This window comes from Falco rusticolus, chromosome 5 (genome assembly GCF_015220075.1).
Source record: "Falco rusticolus isolate bFalRus1 chromosome 5, bFalRus1.pri, whole genome shotgun sequence".
In the NCBI taxonomy this organism is placed as follows: Eukaryota; Metazoa; Chordata; class Aves; order Falconiformes; family Falconidae; genus Falco; species Falco rusticolus.
This window is the reverse complement of record NC_051191.1, coordinates 16,584,803-16,603,875: the sequence shown is the minus strand read 5'-3', so window position 1 is coordinate 16,603,875 and position 19,073 is coordinate 16,584,803. Positions and strand designations below refer to the sequence as shown.

Sequence of the window (19,073 nt, the reverse complement as noted above, 5' to 3'; positions counted from 1 at the left end):
ACTCAAAATTCACTCACTTCCCTCCGTTCGTGGCCCACGCCCTCGCGGACAATGGGGACCGCACTACAAGGAGGTCCACACTCACTTCGCCCGGTGGACTACTAAGTCCAGTGGACGTCTCAGTCACTCGCACTCCGGGTACCCAACCCCCGACCGAACGGAACCACAATATACTCCCTCCCTCCCGAGTCTTCGTCCGGTTCTTCGTGCACAAAAATTACAGGGAACTGCAGTATCTCCTTTCTCTTTGCTTTCCTATCTCAGTTCGGAAAATCCAGGTGAGCTAAGTCGGAATCTCCTCCGGGACCATCCGAAGGTGGGGCGCCCTCCCAGAGTTGAATTCGAAGTCGGCTGCCTGGATCTGAGTCACGGCACCAAATTTGTTATGGTTAAATTGAAATAAATTTGAGTCCAAATAAATTCACTAAATATTTATTAAGGCAGGAAAGCAAAAACAGCGCGCTGGGTGGCCAGGGCATCGCAGCTCCACCTAAGGCTCGCAAATTCAAGCAAGCTGAGCAGCTCTTTTTATCTTCACCGAGGTCGTTTCTGACATCTTCAGTACGCCCCTCTGCTTCTTCTGTTATCGTGGTTTCTTGTCAAACAGGACGTTCCCATGTTTGGTGTAGCAACATAACGTTGTGGACATGTCTCTTCTTGTTAAACAGGAAGTTCTCAAGACCACCACAATGGGTTCGTTCCTCTTGCTTAACTTGATTGATCAGCAAATTACCCTTAGTTACTTATTACAACTGCTACCTTTACCTTCGATGGGCCATTAAATACTACAGATTGCAACTGCAGCACTCAAAAAGGAGGGATGTACCCAGCTGAAATCTACAGGTACTTCTGTAATTAAAACTGAGGAACTTAAGCAGATCTAGCCAAGGTGCCAACGTAGTTCCCTGCATTTGCCTTCATTTCAGTCATCATTTGAGTTTAAATATGGATTAAGAAGCAGAATTGCCTCATTCCACCTTATTTCGGTTTTTATAAGTTTTCATAAACTGTCTGAAACAAGCTATCAACAAAAGGAGCGGAACAAAAACATGCCCCAGAGGAGTTACCAGAGCACTACTGAGGGGTAAGGGGGACCCGTCACGGGGTGGCGGGTGCCTTCCCCCCCACAGGTGCTACCGTGGGAGTCTGTGGTTCTATTGGGGTCCAGGCTGACGACCAGCCGTCTCTTGGAGGGCCCCTGTGATTCTAAGGTGGCAGCTGAGAAACCATGGCCTTGAGTTAGTATTTAAAGCCACCGAGCACCGATAGCACTAGCAGATCTGGCCAGCAGGTATGTATACCACTTGGGGCAAATGTTTTCAGCATATGTATTCTTAATATATTGCTGTATTATTTTTAAACTTTAAATAGATTTGGGGGTGGGGTGGGGTGGTGGTGGGTTGTGTGGGGTCTAATTAACGTCTTTATAAACAGCTTAGTAGCTCTAAAGTGCGGTTTTATTTTCCTCTGTGGTACCCGGCTGCAGCAGCCTTCCCAAAGGTGCAGCCTGTGTCGGTACGCGGTGCAGGTGGCCAGGCTGCCCTGAGGCCGCGCTTTGCTGCTTTTCCCCCTAGAAGAAAACCCGCATGGCGTCGTTTGCGGGTCGCAGGCTGGGGGCCTCCCAGACTCGGACTCAGGGCAGAGCCGCAGGGCCTCGGCCCGGTGCGGCAGGGGAGGGGGCCGGCGCGGCCGGGCCGGATGGGGCGGCAGCTTCCGCGGGCGGGCGGCGGCGGCGGCGGGAAATGGGCGAGCGGGCGGCCCTGAGGGTGGCGGCCGCCGTGCTGGGGGCGGGCGCCTGCTACTGCCTCTGGCGGCTGGTGGCGGGCGGCCGGCGGGGACAGCGGGCTGCGGCCGGGGCCGCCCGGGGCCCGCCGTCAGGTGAGGGGACGGCCGGGCGGGGACGGCGTTTCGGGGCTCGGCCTCTCCGATGCGCCGGGGAGGCGGGAGGCGGCCCCGGCTCCGGCCGTCCCCAGGCCCGGCTCTGGAGCGCGGCCCGGGCCGCTGCCGGCCGGCGGGCTCGGAGCAGGCCTGCGCCCGGCGGGAGGGGGAGCAACAGCACGGCTTGGCGGCCCTCGGGTGGCCGTGCGGCCTTCCCAGAGGACTCCAGAGCACGTTTGGTATTTAGAGAGGCCTGGTTTATTGTTTTCAACTCCCAAAAGCATACGTCCATTCAGTATATTTCCTTAATGGGCCGATTTTCTGTTATTAAAGTTGTTTGTGCCCCCCCCCCCCCCCATAATTTACAGCTACAAAAAGTGTTTAGATGAAGATAAGGATAAAAAATAAGATTTTGTTTTTCTAGCTGGCTCTTTCAATATCATAAATAATGTTGACCTCTTCTTTCTTTTTCTTCCCCTTTCCCCAAGAATACTATGGTGTTTGCCTGGTGAGATGGTGGCAGCAAATATGTGGAATTATAAAGGACTGGTTAGCTTCTCAAAAGTAATCTCTCATCATCTATGACTAGTTCAATAGTCATAGGTTGGGTTTTCAGGCTTTGCAGCTAGTTAAATAGTTCTGCCTCTAACCTGGTGGAAAATGGTCTTTGATGGTATTTGTGTCACCCCGTTATAAAAGCCAGGTACTCCATAACATCATCCTGACTCAAACAGCCTGCTTCAGTTACTTGAGTCATGCCATGATTGGCAGTGTTCTTAACACTGTGGCTGTTATTTTGTCAAAGGACCTCAGGGTACTAGCAAAATGTCATTATCGTAATTTCTGAAGTGGTAGTCTGCAAGTCAGAAGTCTTGTTTTCCTACAGTGTCCAATCAGATTTCCACATTTCATTTCAGGGAACGCAATGAAAGATGTTAACGTATTTGGTGAATATTCCTAATGACTTTGAAGGGGCGATTTGCTGTTGGTTAGCCAAAGAGTAATGTACCTCAAGCTGTTATGTATTCCTTTTATTTTCTATTTTGAAAAGAGGTAGTCAGAGGACTCAGGGAAAAGGATGGAAGGCTTGCTGTTGTAAAACACAGTCTTCTGATACAATGGTTGGATACAATCAAACTTGGAACAATGCATCCTACAACTGAGAGCTAAACCTCAGCTTTGTAAAAAATGTTAAGTGATAACTAAGTGAAATGTCTCAAACTTGTATCAAGTATTTCATTCTCAAACACTGACAGACAACAGTCCTCTAGCATCAACCCATACCATGGATGCGGATGCTTTACAGAAACTTATTCATTTGCTCCAGGCCACAGATGATCCATTAATTCAAGAGCAAGCTTTAATTACTCTCAGCAACAGTGCTGCCTTCTCTGTAAATCAAGTAAGTATTGTTCTGTAGAAAACAACAGTGTTTAGATACTGGTCAGTATGGAAGATGAGAGTTGCTGTTTTGCCGAAGAGTGACGCAGGACTGAGAGCTAGGATAGCTTGTGCTCTAAAATCTTCTTTATGTCTATGCCTTAATTTCTGCTAGCCCAAATTGTATAATTTACCAGCTTCATATAATTTATCTAAGCTTAATGTTTGTACAACTTAAAAGTCTGTACAGAGTTCTATATTTTAAAAGTGCTGTAAGCCTATCTTTTGTTGCTTACAGTTTTGTATGCTAATGAAAGGGTTGAATTGGGGAAGGGTCAAAACTTTCAGGATCAGAAATTTACTGAGATAATTTAAAATATGTTATCTTTACAAAGTTGTATGCTGTGTACGTCTTAGCAACTTTCCAACTATCCAGGTCTTTTCAAATCAGTTGGAAATATGATGCAGAAAAACTTTGACCTGGATGCAGATTTTCATGCCTTTGTAAATGTTCAGCATCCAGGGTTCCACCTTTTTTTTTCTTTTTTTTTTTTTTCTTTTGTATGGTACTTATGACAGTTGTGTATTCTCGCTTCTCAAAACTGTTTTCTTAGTATAAATCAGAGCAGAATATAACTGAATCCCAAGGCCTGTTGGCCCATTTTTCATTTTCTAGAAAACAGTACATGTGCTTTTTCAGTGATGGTTAGAATCTGTGGGAAAGATTTAAAAAAAATAAAATCAGGTGTAATGGAACAGAAAGATAAAGTTTTAGAACTTCTAACGTAATAATATAAAGATGCATCTTGAAATTCTGTTCTGTTCAGTCAGGACCTTTAAGTACTCTGACCTGGCTCAGCTGTTCTGTAAAATCTTTATGCAATAATTACCTTTGATTCTTTATAATCTAAAATGTTTTAAGCATGCTTTGCAGGCCAGATTTGAAAAGCAAAGGTGTTGTGCTATTGTCAAATAATTCTTCGGCCCTAAGCAGGATTATTCTTAATTTCAGTGGGAGCAATAAAGCAATGTCTGCTAACGCTCTGTCTTTAAACAGAGTAGTCCATTAGGGAAGTCTTCATTTGCACATTTGGTTTGCACTAAGATGGAAACTTTGAGGAAAGCCTTTAGCATTTAAATTTTTAAAAGTCTTACTAGTATCTGTTCTGTATTTCAGGATATAATCCGAAATTTGGATGGCCTTTCTATTATTGGAAGGATGCTTTCAGATTGTGTTCCCAAAGTTAAAGAAAAAGCATTAAATGCACTTAATAATTTGAGTATGAATATTAAAAATCAGGAAGAGATACAGGTAAGTTTCTTAAAGGGAAAAATCAAAGTAATTGAGACACAGAGGACAGTACAGGGTTTTCAGCATATTTGTTAAATACAAGCCAGGATGCCAAGATGTTTTGAAGTTAGACATACAAGTCAGCAGATCTGGATTATCTGTGTGTCCCAAGGCCAAAAGGGTAACTTAACAATGCATTGCATCACTGGCACTGGCTTTTTTTTTTAAGACTACTGGGAAACTAGGCAGTTTGTGTTTAGCTTTCACCACATGCTATTAAACAGAGATTGTGCTGCTAAGTTTATAGTAAAATTAGGTGAGGCAAGATGATTTCCAAATGTATCTAGAACATCAGCAGTGGTTGTTTAATAGGATGGATTGCAGACTGAACTTAGCATGACTCCTTAGGCAAGAGAGAAGAAAACAGTAGCTGATCCCCTGGATTTGTATGAGACCAAGTTTGCAGGGTGATAGTTCCATCTTAAAAGAATAGTGTGTAAAAATAGTAACAAGTCCTGCTGTTCAGTAGATACTATGGATGTGAAATGACCAACCATCAAAAAAGCATCCACTTCTGACGTTGTCAGATTAATCAATAGATGAAGAAGTGTCCAAGCAGCAAGCTGATAAAGATTTGAAGTTTTTTACTAGTTTTTCAGTAGTTTTTCCTTAGCTTGATAAAAACACAGTTTGACTGTACATGGTGGTTTGCAGCATCTTTAGTACTGAGCAACTTTTTTTAAAGTAGTGCTTGCCAACAGCAAGAAGGTAGAAAACTCCTGTAGTGAAGGCAAAGTAATTTTTTTTCTTAGTTAGAACTCCAAGACTTGTTGTATACTATCATCCAGAAGAAAATTAGGTAAATAATAGTTGTTAATGTAAATTGTCATCACTGTTGCTGAGGAGCACTCCAGTGAATGGACCACATGGTTGGAAGAAGACTTGTCCTTAGCTTGTTATCAGCATTTGAGAAGATATTAGTTGCTGTAAGTGATTGTTTAAATAACTCCTTAAAGCAACTGTGGCACTTCCAAGATGGGGTCCAAGCAGTTTGGGTTTTCAGAGCAATTTATTATTCAGGAAGTTTAGTGAGCGTAACTGTAACGTCTGCTTCTATCATGCTGATAGAATGTTTGGATATATTCAGAACAAAACAAAAAAGGACTTGTTTCCAGGTTATGTATTTGGCCAGCAAGAGGTATTTATGCTACTGTAGCTAGGCAACTGATACTATTTGTGAATAGAAAATATGCTTGTATCAAAAGATGTCTTCTCTTTTTATCCCCTTCCTTTTTCCCCAGGTATACATAACACAAGTTTGTAGGAGCATTGAGTCAGCTCCCCTGAACTCTGAACTGCAGCTAGCTGGACTCAGATTGTTGACAAATATGTCTGTTACCAGTGACTACCATCATAAGATGATAAACTCAATTCCATGCTTTCTTCATTTGCTTTCAGAAGGAACTGAAAGGACACAGGTACTGGGGAGTATATTGTTAATGAGCCATTTATGAGCTGCTTTACTTGCCTCCCTTTTACTGTTTTTGTAAAACCATTTAGATTGTGCTTAGAAAACCAAATATTCATTAATCATAGCAGATAGCACATAATATCCAAAAATACAGTTCTATATTATTTTCTCAATGTAAATTCGGAAGAAGGGGAGGAAGGGAATGCTGATAGCAGAACTATTGGGCTAGAGCTCTACCAGAGCAGTGCTGTATGCACTGCTATTGTCCTATGCCTTTGCTATAGCAACTCCAGAATTCTCTTCTGCCCACTAAACATTGCTACTGCATCACAGGGCAAGAAGAATCTGCATGTGAAAGGCTTCACTGATGCATGATCTCTAGGGAAACATGCCAAGCAGTGATAACCTAAGCTAGGGATTTCTGTACCCTTATGCTTGTATGTACCCTCATTACATCTCTTGGAACCTTAGTGACTGCAGTGGGAAATTGTGCTTATTTGTGAATTATTGTAATATCGAAAGAAGATAAAAGCTTCAGATAGGGACCAAATTCAGTGTTTATTCAAGGTGTCACAGTACCATCACAATCAATGTACTCAGTTGCTCTATCAGATCAAAAGCAGTTTTCCAAAACACGAATTTCCACAAAACTTAGCAGGCCTACTTAAGCACAGTCAGTAGCCGTTGGCCTTTTCCCAGTGTTTAGCTAAAAGATTAGTGTCACAAGGTCCAGGAAAGTACAAAGGTGTATTTGCGTACGCTTCTGATTGCATTTTAAATACAGTACTTAACCAGCCTTTGTATATTTTAAAAATATTCAGTGTTTTGCCTGCTGTTAGTTGTTGATAGATCTTGCCTTGTTTTGATGCTTAAGTCAAACTGAATTCACTTCTAAAATGCCTATACTTAGCACATACATGCTAGTGACTCCGTCAGCTCTGGTTTTTCCTATATCTGTACCAAAGACTGAAGAGCACAACTCAAGATGTTAGTTGACCCATTCTACCTTTCCCTCTCCAAGTCAACACCAACATTATTTATGCCCATTACTGCTGTATTTACTGGTTTTGGAGCTTGCAATGAATTTGTATGTTCCTTATTTCAGATTCAAGTTTTGAAAGTACTTGTGAACTTATCTGCAAACCCAGCCATGACAAGACATCTTCTCAGAGCTCAAGTAAGATTCTTACTGTTTCATTGTATTTTTAGCATTTATACGTGTGTATGTGTGTAGATCTGTGCATGCATTAGAAGAATTGTAATGTATTAGAAGCACATATGCAACTCCAGAGTAAAAGTTTTGGCAGTAGCTGGTTAAAATCAGTAGCCAGAAGTGTGTTTCTTTGAAAGGCTAGCTTTCTTGCGGAGTGTGGTGTGATACAGGTACTCTAATTTGCAGAGGGAGCGTCACAGAGACTATGCACTTGAAGACAGTCGGTCGTACTTCCTGTGTACCATTCCAGATAATCAGTGACAGCTTGCAGAAGCCTGTTCTCACCTTTCCTTTCTACCAAAGGGGTAGTACCATGAAGTTTTGTATCTAAGGTACCCAAAACCTCATTTCCAGACATGCAGTCAGTATACAGATCGATCGAAGACCAGGTACAGACATCAAATACAGCCAGTATTGTAAAAGATCCTTCTCAACAGCTGTTTCTATAGCTGACATATTGTACCCAGGACAACCAAATTCCACTGAAATCCCCACCCCTTTACTCAAATGCAGCTATAAAACTGTTGTCTCTAAGCACTGTAAGTGAACTTTCCCGGTGCATTTACTTGTGTCTTTGTGGAGAACTTTATCTGACATTTGTTATTGCTGGCCTTGGCACACAGGTTTATTTCAGTTGTGTCCTTTCCTCACGCCAAAACAGAGTCAGGGACTGGAATAGTGCTACATCCTCCTCCCCAGAGTAAGTTTCTTAAAACATGCAGTGGCTTTTATTTTTGAGCTGTTTGCCACTGCTGACTTTTCATTATTGAAACAAAATTAGTGTAGCTAAATACTCACTTCTCTGTTAAATGAGATATGCTAACATAAAAACATTCAGATCACTGCAAAGGGCAAAAGCAATGTTACTGAGAAAGAAAGCAGACCCTCTCTTCCAAATAGGAATTTTCCAGACAACCACATTTTGGAGATTGAAAGTACAAAGCATTTATTATCCTGTAAGGCACACGCCAGTCTTTTCTACAGAGGAAACATGCATGCTGTGCAAGTTTCTGGCATGCTTTCACAGCATATGGAGTTCTGGTATTTTATAGGGTTTCTCTTTTATATGGTGGAGGTGTGGATTTTAATATATTACTTTTTAGTTAGATTTAGTTATGTGTACTTACTGCTGGTGCTTAAGTGTGGATTATTTCTTGAATGCCCTAGGTGCCATCATTGCTGTTACTTTTTGGCAATTGTACACACAGAGATATTCTGCTTAGAGCCCTGGCATTTGCAGCAAACTTGAAAAAGAACGTGAACAATGAAGATGGCACCATGATTCAGGACCAGTACAGTGAAGATTCAATTTTCTTCATACTCTGCAGGGACTCTGCCCCATTCACTCAGAAACTGGCATCTTTGTTGCATCACCCTGATACAGAAGTGAAAGAGCAAGTTGTGAGATTATTAACACAGTAGTGTTTTTTTTTAAAAAGAGACTGACCTAATGAAAATACCTGATCTTAAGAATGCTGTGATTAAAAAAAAAAAACCCAACAAGCAAACAATAAAACAACCAAAAAAATACTGGATAGCACCATATTATTAGGCACAAACCAGTTACTACAAAAGAGAATGCAATGTATTTAATATAGAAAGCGTAACATTTTTTTATGAGCAAGACAAAAGCAGTAGCTTAATCAGTACTGAAATACCACTGTACAGCTGGTACCTGTACCAGAGGGGGAGGAATAGTTTAAAACATGAAGACTTTCATACATGCACTGACCATTTCAAATGGGTGAGTGAAGTGAATCAAAATATTCTTCTCGATGTCAAAGAATTTTTGTTGCCTTAAATATTTACAGCTGTTGAATAAATATCTCTACAGAATGGAGCATTAAAGATTTAGCAATTAGAGATTAGGCATTTACTTTTTTTAATCTGATAACTACTAAATGGGTGCTGGCAAATCCTAGAAAATATTAAATAAAAATAATACCAAACTATCATTGGATTCCTACAAAATTAGTATTTTCAACGAAAACTGCATATTAAGGTTACCCACCCTGTTTTGTTCACCTTACCTGCATGAAATATATTCTGAAATGACATTCTCATGTGCTTAGTATATCCATTGCATTTAGCCAAACTGCAGTGCAGTTAACCACAACTGTGCAAGGTTTCTACACTTGAAAAATAATTGCAAGAATTTTATCTTTTTTTAACATTGTCACTTTAAGGAAAGCATGCATATTTTTCTAAGTATTTTAAGTCAAAGATTATCTGCAACTGCAATTCAACATTCTCATCTTTGTTAAAAAGTCTACAAGAGCAGTATCATACATGTTTTTACAAAAGCTTCCTGTTCTCTGGGTAGTCCTTGAGGCTGCTTTCCTTGGAGAGCGCTACTCTTTTCTCTGCAACTGGAACATCACCAAAACAAGTGCTCCTGTTGAGTTAGTCCCCGTAGAGCTTGTGTCATCAATCCAGTGTTAATTCAGAAATGAAGTGGAGCACATATAAATGTCATTGTGAAAGAACCTGAAGGATGTTTCACTGATGAACATGAAACGTACTAGCAAACACTTCATATTTAAAATGAGACTACTGAAACTTCCTGAACACCGCATCGGAGAGAGTGAAAAAGTGTCAGCTGTAAAGGCTAGAAAATAAGTTTTTCACTTTGTACCATTTTTAAGAGAGCTGTATTACTTGAACTGTTACCAGATGCTTCATCTTTCTAAGTTAATATACTCACTCTGCTCTGAATAGTACTGTCTTCTCTTTCTGTAATTCAATAGATATTTATTCTCAGCAGGTGCCTTTGCAATTAGCTAGAAGTGCAAGAAAAATGTGACCTTGAAAATACACATATCTATGTCCTGATCAATACAGGGGCAAGGCTACATGTATCTAGTTTATCTGCATAGGTAGTTTTAACTCATCAGGAATACAATTAAGGCAGAAGCTGGCATGATTCCCAGTCAGACCCCTGACAATTGCTGCATCGACAGTAACTTCCCTTTCTCCTTCCCACTGCTCTAAAACCAAGTTAATTTTGTAATAAGCAAGTTAGATTACAATCACTTAATGTTTTGCCACTTCTTTAGTTTAATTTTTTTCTGCCTTTATTCTCTTGTGACAAGAACTTCATCTGGTCTGTTCCAGGTGTATCTGATAGATAGGTGTTTTCTTAAGCTCAGCAACAGAGATTCTAGATGTCCTTCTCCATGTTCTCCAACCTAAAAATAAGTTATTCAGATATCTTTTTGATAATTAAAGTTGATCCCTTATCCTTTGATATCTGACAGAAACAAGTGACCGTTCTCCCCTTTTCTAAAAGCACATGAAAGCTTTTTACATTGTTGTCTCAGTCGTCTTTTACTGGTCTAGAAAGACCTATATTTAAATGCTTTCTTCATAGAACACTGCTGTTGAGATATTTTCAAATGATGCAAAACTCTCCAAAGAGTCTTCATGCAAATGTGTCGAATTATTTTACCCCACCCCACCCTAGACTGAATCTTTCCAGCACCAAGCAAAGTGTAACAGTCACCATTCTGCATACAAATGGTGTGAATTAATAGATCCACAACAAAACTTATGCCATTACTGACGTTTAGTCTCTGATCCTCTTCAATATTTCTCTGCTGTATGGCTGCTTATCTAGGTATTCTGTATTTTAGTTCCATTCTTTCTTTCTAAAGTACAGAATTTTACTGAATAGTCTATTGATGATTTTGAAAACTAAAAAAAACCCAAAAAATATTCAGTTTTAATCACATCCTTCAAAGTAAAGTACTCAAAACATCCTGCAGCTTGGTGTCCTCCAAAATATTATGAACATGTATATGCGTTGTTTTATCCCAATTGTTATTGAAGCTGTTCTGTAAATACAAGGCCCAATAGAGGCTTCACCTGAAAGGCCCTCCCAAAAATCAACATTGAACAACTGAGAGTAGTTTTAAACCATTTTTGTACAAATTATGGTGAACACACTTAGACCATACTAGAATTACCTTTTCAAATAAAGAAATCTTGATGTTTGTCAAATACCCAACGAGTGGTGGGGAACGGGGTTACATGCTGCTGGCGGCTGGTCACAGGTGCTGCTCAGGGCTCCGTGCTGGGGCCAGCCCTGTTTAATGTCTTCATCAACGATCTGGACGAGGGGACGGAGTGCACCCTCGGTCGGTTTGCAGGTGACACCGAGCTGGGGGCAGTGCTGACCTGCGGGAGGGCAGGGGGCTCTGCAGAGGGGGCTGGGCAGGCCGGGCCGATGGGCCGAGGCCACTTGTAGGAGGTTCAACAGGGCTCAGTGCCGGGTCCTGCCCCTGGGTCACACCAGCCCCGCGCAGCGACGGGCTGGGGCAGGGGGCTGGGAACTGCCTGGGGGGAAGGGCCTGGGGGGGCTGGGTGACAGCCCTGGGCAGGAGCCAGCCGTGTGCCCGGGGGGGGCAGAAGGCCAGCAGTGTCCTGGCTGGTATCTGAAACAGTGTGGCCAGCAGGGCCAGGGCAGTGACCGTCCCCCCGCACTGGGCACTGGTGAGGCCGCACCTCGAACACGGGGTTCAGCTTTGGGCCCCTCACTTCAGGAGGGACGTTGAGGGGCTGGAGCGTGTCCAGAGAGGGGCAACGCAGCTGGTGAAGGGTCCGGGGCACAAGTCTGGTGAGGAGCAGCTGGGGGACCTGGGGCTGTTCAGCCTGGAGAGGAGGGGGCTCAGCGGGGACCTTACTGCTCTCTGCAGCTCCCTGACAGGAGGCTGTAGGCAGGTGGGGGTCGGTCTCTTCTCCCAGGTAACAAGAGACAGGACAAGAGGAAATGGCCTCAAGTTGCGCCAGAGTAGGTTGAGGTTAGATATTAGGAAAAATTTCTTCCCTGAAAGGGCTGCCAATCATTGGAACAGGCTGCCCAGGGAGGTGGTGGAATCGCCATTCCTGGAGGCATTTAAAAAGCGTGTAGATACAGTGGTTAGGGGCATGGTTTAGTGGTGGACATGACAGTGCTGGATTAATGGCTGGAACTTGATGATCTCAAAGGTCTTTTCCAGCCTAAATAATTCTACATGAATCCCACCAAAGTAATATAAGCTACTTTTTCTTATATTTAAGTGTAATCCTCTGTTCCAGAACCCTTCTTCAGCACAAAGTTGGACTAACTGATCTTGGCTTTGTTGGCACTGAGATCTACAAGACTTCTAGGACTTCCCAATATACATTTTTAAGAGATGTCAACAGCTAAAAGATTACTTCAGTTTGCTCCTAGCATGAAATCTCATTAACTGGTTTTAATGAGCTGCCAGAAATTCATGTCTTTAAACTGCAGGCAAATAATGTGTCTTTTTATTTATCTTCATGGAGTATGATCATAAAACGTAATGCACAGCAAGAGCGAAAAAAATACACATACCCCATAGATCAAAACAAGTAATTAACCAAAAAATATTTTCAATTAACTATGAAGGAGAATAACAACCCTTTTTATTGGCAACAATAGGCTTTAATTCTGTAAATTAGCATGGCAATTTGATACAGATACATTTAGCCAAGTTTTACAATACTTAACAAGGTTTAATCTCTCATTCAACTTTAAAATTGGAGGGAAGCTACAAGAAAAAATACAACAGCCCTTGCTTAAGACTTTTCACTAAACAATAAAAAAAAAAAATAAAATTACTTAGTAATAGGCTAAGTCAATGCAAAGAGAAGTGCCATTAAGGGATTCTTCCATGTCATGGACTGCATTTGACAAAGTTATTTTAGACACATTCAGGCCTAACTTAAAAACATTGGCAAACCAACGAAAGTGTGCAGATACTCTGGCCAGCAGTAAGTTTTACACATCAATGATGCAATATTAAATTATCTCTCTTTAAAAGGCACAGTTCTTTAGATCATTGTAAAATTCAGCTTTTGTGGTTCATCAATATATGAAAATGTAGAAGCACTCAGTAAAGTAATTAATTTACCGTGCTTGTGCTTTAACAACGCAGCTGTACTGGAAGACTCCACCCCAGAAAACACACAGTGAAGCTATCGAAGTGCAGGGCAGAACCTGAAGACTAACGACTAACAACTGGGAGATGACATTCTAACAATGACTAATTCAAGTCAGCCATTAATTCTAAGAATATGTCCTGTGCTGAGGTTATTATTGCTGCTGCAGGTAAGATGAAAAGTTTTTAAAACCCCCAGTAATTTATCAGTGTACATAGAGCTGAAACTGCAAGTTATTCCCAGACAATACCTTATATATTAACCAGTTTTTAGATCACCTCAAAATTTATAAACAATATAACTAGCAAAATTTATCGTGAAATTGGTATGCAAGTTTTAGTTCTGAAACTGACAAACCTGGCATCTAAAAAGCTAATTCACTCCAAAAAAACTACTTTGTAAGTTGATCATATTAATATTTGTAACATTAATTGCTAGTTCAAATCAAACGGGGCTTATAAGGAAATGCTACCGTTTCATTACTCAAACCCATCGTTTGTACTCAAGTCCCGTGATTCTCCGTGGTTTAAGACAAAGAAGTCATCTTTTTTCAAGCCGTATCTTTCAAGAGCTTCGTTCAGTTTAACTGGAGGATCCAAGTAATACTGGAAAAATAAGAATAACATGAGGGAAAAGATACCATTGCAGCATTTGAGGGAAAAAAAGCGTATCACTGCTCTAAACAAGAAATGGTTTAAATTTTAAACATGATCTAAAACGGGGGGTCGGGGCGTGGCGAGGAGGATATTTGTCAAATGTAATGTTTGGTTTCGTTTTTAAACGATAAGAATGGCAATTTACAGTTTTAGAGTAACCAGCAAGGCACAACCTGCCATCCAAAATTCGGGCATCTGCCGCCTATTGGGCTAGATGCCCGCGGAGCAGCGAGGCGGTTGGAGTGGCGCTCCCGGCCAGCAGGGGGCGCTGTCCCTCGTTCAGTAACACAGCGCTGCCCGCCTCGCCGTGTGGAAACCGCGCCTGGTTTCGGCGGAGCCCCCCCGCAGCTGCCTCAGTATTTTGTTAACGTTTCAGAAAAAGGCATCGGCAGGGAGAAATTATACTTTTTTTTTTTTTTGGTGCTTCTAAATACATAGTAGCATTTGTACCGTGGGCACTAGTGACACAGCTTATTGGAAGCATCATGGATAGAAAGTTATATCCAAGTTAAAGAAAACGTGATTTATCAGGTAAACCTAGGTAGCATCACGACTGAATTACGTGATGAAGTCGTGCAACTGATGGAAAGACAAAGCTGAATAACAGCTACTAGACAAAGTGTGCCAAAGTAGACGTAGTTACTTCCCTTTCACTGCATTTTTAGTCACTTTGAAGGTACCTAGGTAACCTTCTTTTAGAGCTGGGGAGGGGGGAGAACAAAATAAACAAAAACAACTCAGAATAATTCAGTTTTTCATATTCTTGCTGGTACTTAACTATGAATCAACAATTAAAAACATTATTCTATTTATTTACTAGACTAGCCATGATTAAAAGATTATTGACCTACGGGCATGCAATTATTGTCTCCAAGTGATGCACTGCTGAGTTTACTTTTATTATTGCATAAATGTCGCCACCTTTCACGTTCCTCAGCTTTCAGATATCAGAAATTCTCTACTTTCTTTCAATAACTCTGTACTTTCAAATTAATCTTAATTACATAAAATATTTCCACGGCTATGAAAAGCTAAGCATTGTTTTGGACAGCAGTACAAATAGTAACAACTTTTCATTCATACGAAGTTTACATTTTAAGTATACATCTAGAGACACATAGGTTAAACTGCATGAGCAAAGCCTCATTAATGACTGTGCACTCAAAAAACGTGAACTCATGTAGAGTGTTGAAATTTACCTCATTTGCTAAAGCAAAGGTCCCCCAATGAATTGCCACAGACTTCTTTGCTTGAACATCGATATGGATTCTTACTGCTTCTTCAGGATCCACATGCTGGTATTTCATAAACCACCTACCAAAACACAAAAGTAAATCTTTTGTGTCACCTAATTCAGTGCAAGATTTCTTTGCTTTCATTGGGTAAGTTGCAAAGAATCTTAATACAAAAAAACCCACCCCAAAAAACCCCACTCACCTAACCAAAAAATTATGGAGCATGTTATGTCTGAACAACATACAGAAAACTCAAAATCAACAAGCTGGAATATACCAACACACCCACAGAACAGCAGATCATATATTTCACTCTCCTTTTCAGATTCATTTTTTTCTTACCGGTATTTTTATTAGTATAAGACATATTACTGGTGCCTTCAGGCATTAAGGCCACGGATTTAAATCCACACCTGAAAAAATTTCATGCTAGCAGTGCATGCCAAAGTGTGTGCTTGAGAAGATAGTCTAAGGAAATGGTGGTAAAGCGGAAGAGAGTACCTGGCAATTCTTGAAAGATACCAGATTTTGCCACGCTATTGAGATTCCTATCTTTCTTTCACAGCCTATACATGTTTTCCTTCCAGCATTATGAATGTTATCATCTAAAAGTTTAGATACCTCATTGTAAGTAGGATACAGATGCTTAAACAGATGTCCCCCTATAAAGAAGTCATCTTTATCTCCAGATAAGTTGCAAAACCAATATAAAGACTGAAGCATGAGAAAAACACAGCAAATTGCAGGCATCTGAATGCCCTGGATTAAGTGATGCTATTTCAGGAAAAAAGCCACAAAGTAATCCCAGATTTTTACTCAACATTTTTTGTGGAAGAAAGTCAGCTGATACATCCTTGCTGTGCTGAAGAGTGAAGAAAAAACTCTCCAAGAACACCACACATACACAGGCAAGCATCCTAAACATTTCAACTCCATCTTCTGACTGCCTACTGCCTGCTTTTTTTTTTTTTTTTTTTTGCTTTTTTTTTGTCATTCAGCAATTTCCATCTTTTGCCTCTATATTCTATTGTATATTTTTAACACCTACAGTTTTCACTTCTGGGTGTATTTTTGATATATGTGTATGATTTCATTTATGTATTTTGATCAAACTTTTATTTTCATACCTTGGCTCATAAGCTCCAATCGGGATGGCTGCGAGATCAAAAGGTCCAAACCTTTTACCTATCTGTTCAAAAGCAACACAATATCCAGTATCTCCTGAAAAGAAAAACCTATTCCAAGGTCCCAAGACAGACCAGCTGCCCCAAAGAACCTTGTTGTCATCTGTCGCAGTCCTTTTGCACCAATGTTGAGAAGGAGTGAAAACAAAAGTTACTGCATCGTGGCCAGGGACGCAGTTCTCTTCCCACCAGTCCAGTTCAATCACGTTCTCACAACCACATCTCTGCATCCAGTCCAAGAGCCCCAGAGGCACAAACCAGCGTAGCTCACTCCCGAAGCGTTCATTTAGACTCGTTACAGTGTTGTAGTCCAAGTGATCATAATGGGTATGGCTGATCATGACTGCATCTATTTTAGGGAGCTGGTCTACTGTGCACGGAGGTCCTCGGAAACGCTTGGGGCCCACCAGCTGAGTAGGGGAAGCTCGCTGGCTGAAGATTGGGTCAGTAAGAAATATAAGTTCATCCATTTCCACCATAACCGAGGCATGTCCCAACCACGTGACTCGCATACCAGTTCCCGTCTTCCCAGCAAGTTCCGGCTTTTGGACAAAGTAAGGTTTTAACACTGGAAGCTCTTTATCGAGTTCCTAGCGAAAAAGAACACAATATGCATGAGAGACTTCAGAATGTACTTGGCCGCAGAACAAAAACTGCATACAAGGCATAAATCATTACAGTCAAGACTTATGCTTTGTTTATATTTTCAGGCAATCAGAGCACTGCAACACAAAACAGATGCCTTTTTGATGACCATTTTCCTAGGTACTTCCTCCTAATTTCATCTTCAGTTTCTGTAACTTTTTCACTTCTCTGTCAAGAGAGAGATAGGAGAGCTGGGGAGTATGCCATCAGGCCAGGAGACCTACTAATAGTCTGAAAGCACTGCAGTGAAAGCACTAACAGCATCCTGAGAAGGGCTTTGTAATCAGTCGGCCTTCCGCGACCTGCAAAATATCTATACACAGTGTTACTGTAACAAATGCTTGAGTTTAAACTCGTGCAACTAAACGATGCATCCCTAAATCCTAGCACAAATAAGTCACAAACCCACCCATGAAAGAGAATGCCACGTTCCCATCAGCACTCCACAAAAGCTCTGTTCTATCAGCCTTTAGCAGACCTTCTCTCTCTTCCCATTGTGTGTAGAAGCAGCCTAGGGAGGTTAACCTCACTTGGCTAATGTTAGCTTTTACAATTCTCTCTTCCCATCCTGCCAATAATTCAATGAACGTTTGTGAAACACAAACTCATTTTTAACATGGACCTTCAGGCCCTTAGCTATGCTTCTTGTGATGTTTTATTGAAGCCTTAAGGCAATTAAAATTTAATTATTACTCTCCCTGTATGTTTAAGATGTAGTCCCGTGAATGACTTCAAATCAACCTAAATCCATACTCCTGCATAACAAAGTTACGGAAACCTTCCTCCATCTCCCCTCTCGTTCCAACATGAATACTTACAGAGTACCCACTGAAGTCTAACGGATCACAGAACTGATTCAGCTCAAAATTAATCCAGAGGCAGAAAACACAGCTTTCAGCTTAGTCGGCTTCCAAATTTGACTCTATGTGTAGCCCCAAGTTGGCACAAAGGAGGCCATGGCTGTACATTATCTACCGAAACTCGTCGTACAACCACCACTCATTCTCTCATTTTGAACTCGAGTTACATTCTTCACTGCAGTTTGGTTGAGAAGCTTATGCAGAAGTTTAATTTGTAATAACTAAGTGTTTTCCTATTAAAAACCCAACCAAACAAAAGGTCTTCTCTGAGTGCCTGATCATTTCCAGCTCTGCCACAGCATGGCTAAGGCTCTCCTCCCAGACAATTCTGGTCTGAACTCCTCATGTCACTTTAGAAGAATTTTCCTGTGTTAGGCAGCTTCTGCAGAGTCCTGACACTCTTCTCTCTCCCTGGTAAATCACAGCTGTCCCAGCACTTCTGATTCCTAGTCAAGTTCTCCCTGCAATGGCTGCTGCTTTCATTCTCTAGGTCTAGGATAGTAATTAGCACAATCAGCAAGCTTATACAGAGCTGAGCTCCTGCTCCCTTGGAAGTCCAGCTGATGCTGTGACTTTAGGAGTCTACCTTGCTAAAACAGTCCTGACAGCTTCAGGGGAGTTACTTCCTCCACAATATTTTATTGATTTGGAGGGCATATGTCAAAACACACATACCTCCACCCCCTGCAATTCTACTGTAAGTAATAAAATATTCACGGAATTGCTTTTTCTGAGAGCTAAGGACAAGACATGTCTACTGAGAAAGTTTCATTACCATCTCCAGGAATGAGAAAGAGATAACCTTCTATAAAGCTGAATATAAGGTTAGTACAATACAATCACTTAATTCATACAAGAATAAACGAAGTATGAGTATTAGGTTGAGACAAACTGCTGCTTCTTCAAGCAAGAAGCATCACTTCCTTACCTCTATTTTCTTCTAAGTACACAGGAATGACACTGGCAGCAGAAATCTGAACCACAGACAGTATTATATTGTGACATTTCAATTAAAAAAAAAAGAAGTGGAAGATCCAGAAAACTAACATAATACTCAAAAAAAGAAATTAGGAAAACCCACCAAATTACATGTGGTTAAGTCAACAAATCAGATTATATCGAAGAAATTAAAATCATACAGAAGTTAATAATTAATCGTCATAATGCAATTTAGGTCACTAGTAAGTACTTTTTTAAATGGAAAGTGTTCTTTTTAAGTAGCTAGTTTAGAGGTAGACTAGAAATTATTCTGAGAACTCTAAATGAAGCCACTTTATTTTTGCTGACATTTGAGAAAAACTAGTTGTTAAAATTAGC

General features: G+C 41.0%; 2 protein-coding genes and 1 long non-coding RNA gene across 8 annotated transcripts in view; 1 reads left to right on the top strand and 2 right to left on the bottom strand.

Moving 5' to 3' along the window:
- Positions 1-1,739: 1,739 nt before the first annotated feature.
- ARMC10 (armadillo repeat containing 10) lies at positions 1,740-13,256 on the top strand. 3 transcript variants are annotated; one of them, XM_037390385.1, is made up of 7 exons: positions 1,924-2,117; positions 3,135-3,280; positions 4,436-4,570; positions 5,851-6,027; positions 7,126-7,197; positions 10,348-10,427; positions 13,173-13,256. In XM_037390385.1, exons 1-6 carry the CDS (start codon positions 1,928-1,930, stop codon positions 10,423-10,425), a joined length of 798 nt encoding a protein of 265 aa, XP_037246282.1. In that variant the 5' UTR covers positions 1,924-1,927; the 3' UTR covers positions 10,426-10,427; positions 13,173-13,256. The 3 variants fall into 3 exon arrangements, with proteins under 3 accessions (XP_037246281.1, XP_037246282.1, XP_037246280.1); XM_037390384.1 differs by lacking the exons at positions 1,924-2,117; positions 10,348-10,427; positions 13,173-13,256 and adding exons at positions 1,740-1,878; positions 8,401-9,186; XM_037390383.1 differs by lacking the exons at positions 10,348-10,427; positions 13,173-13,256 and adding an exon at positions 8,401-9,186.
- NAPEPLD (N-acyl phosphatidylethanolamine phospholipase D) overlaps positions 12,623-19,073 on the bottom strand; it is a 22,674-nt gene continuing 16,223 nt past the window's right edge. For all 4 annotated transcript variants that reach the window (XM_037390377.1, XM_037390375.1, XM_037390376.1 and 1 more), the window contains exons 3-5: positions 16,195-16,841; positions 15,032-15,146; positions 12,623-13,781 (exon numbers count right to left, since the gene is read on the bottom strand). In XM_037390377.1, the coding sequence (XP_037246274.1) occupies positions 13,656-13,781; positions 15,032-15,146; positions 16,195-16,841 (888 nt within the window). In that variant the 3' untranslated portion in view covers positions 12,623-13,655. The remainder of the gene's footprint in view (positions 13,782-15,031; positions 15,147-16,194; positions 16,842-19,073) is intronic.
- The window catches only part of LOC119149285, a 5,355-nt gene continuing 3,735 nt past the window's right edge, over positions 17,454-19,073 (bottom strand). The window contains exons 2-3 of the long non-coding RNA XR_005104638.1: positions 18,649-18,650; positions 17,454-17,464 (exon numbers count right to left, since the gene is read on the bottom strand). This is a non-coding gene — a long non-coding RNA (uncharacterized LOC119149285). The remainder of the gene's footprint in view (positions 17,465-18,648; positions 18,651-19,073) is intronic.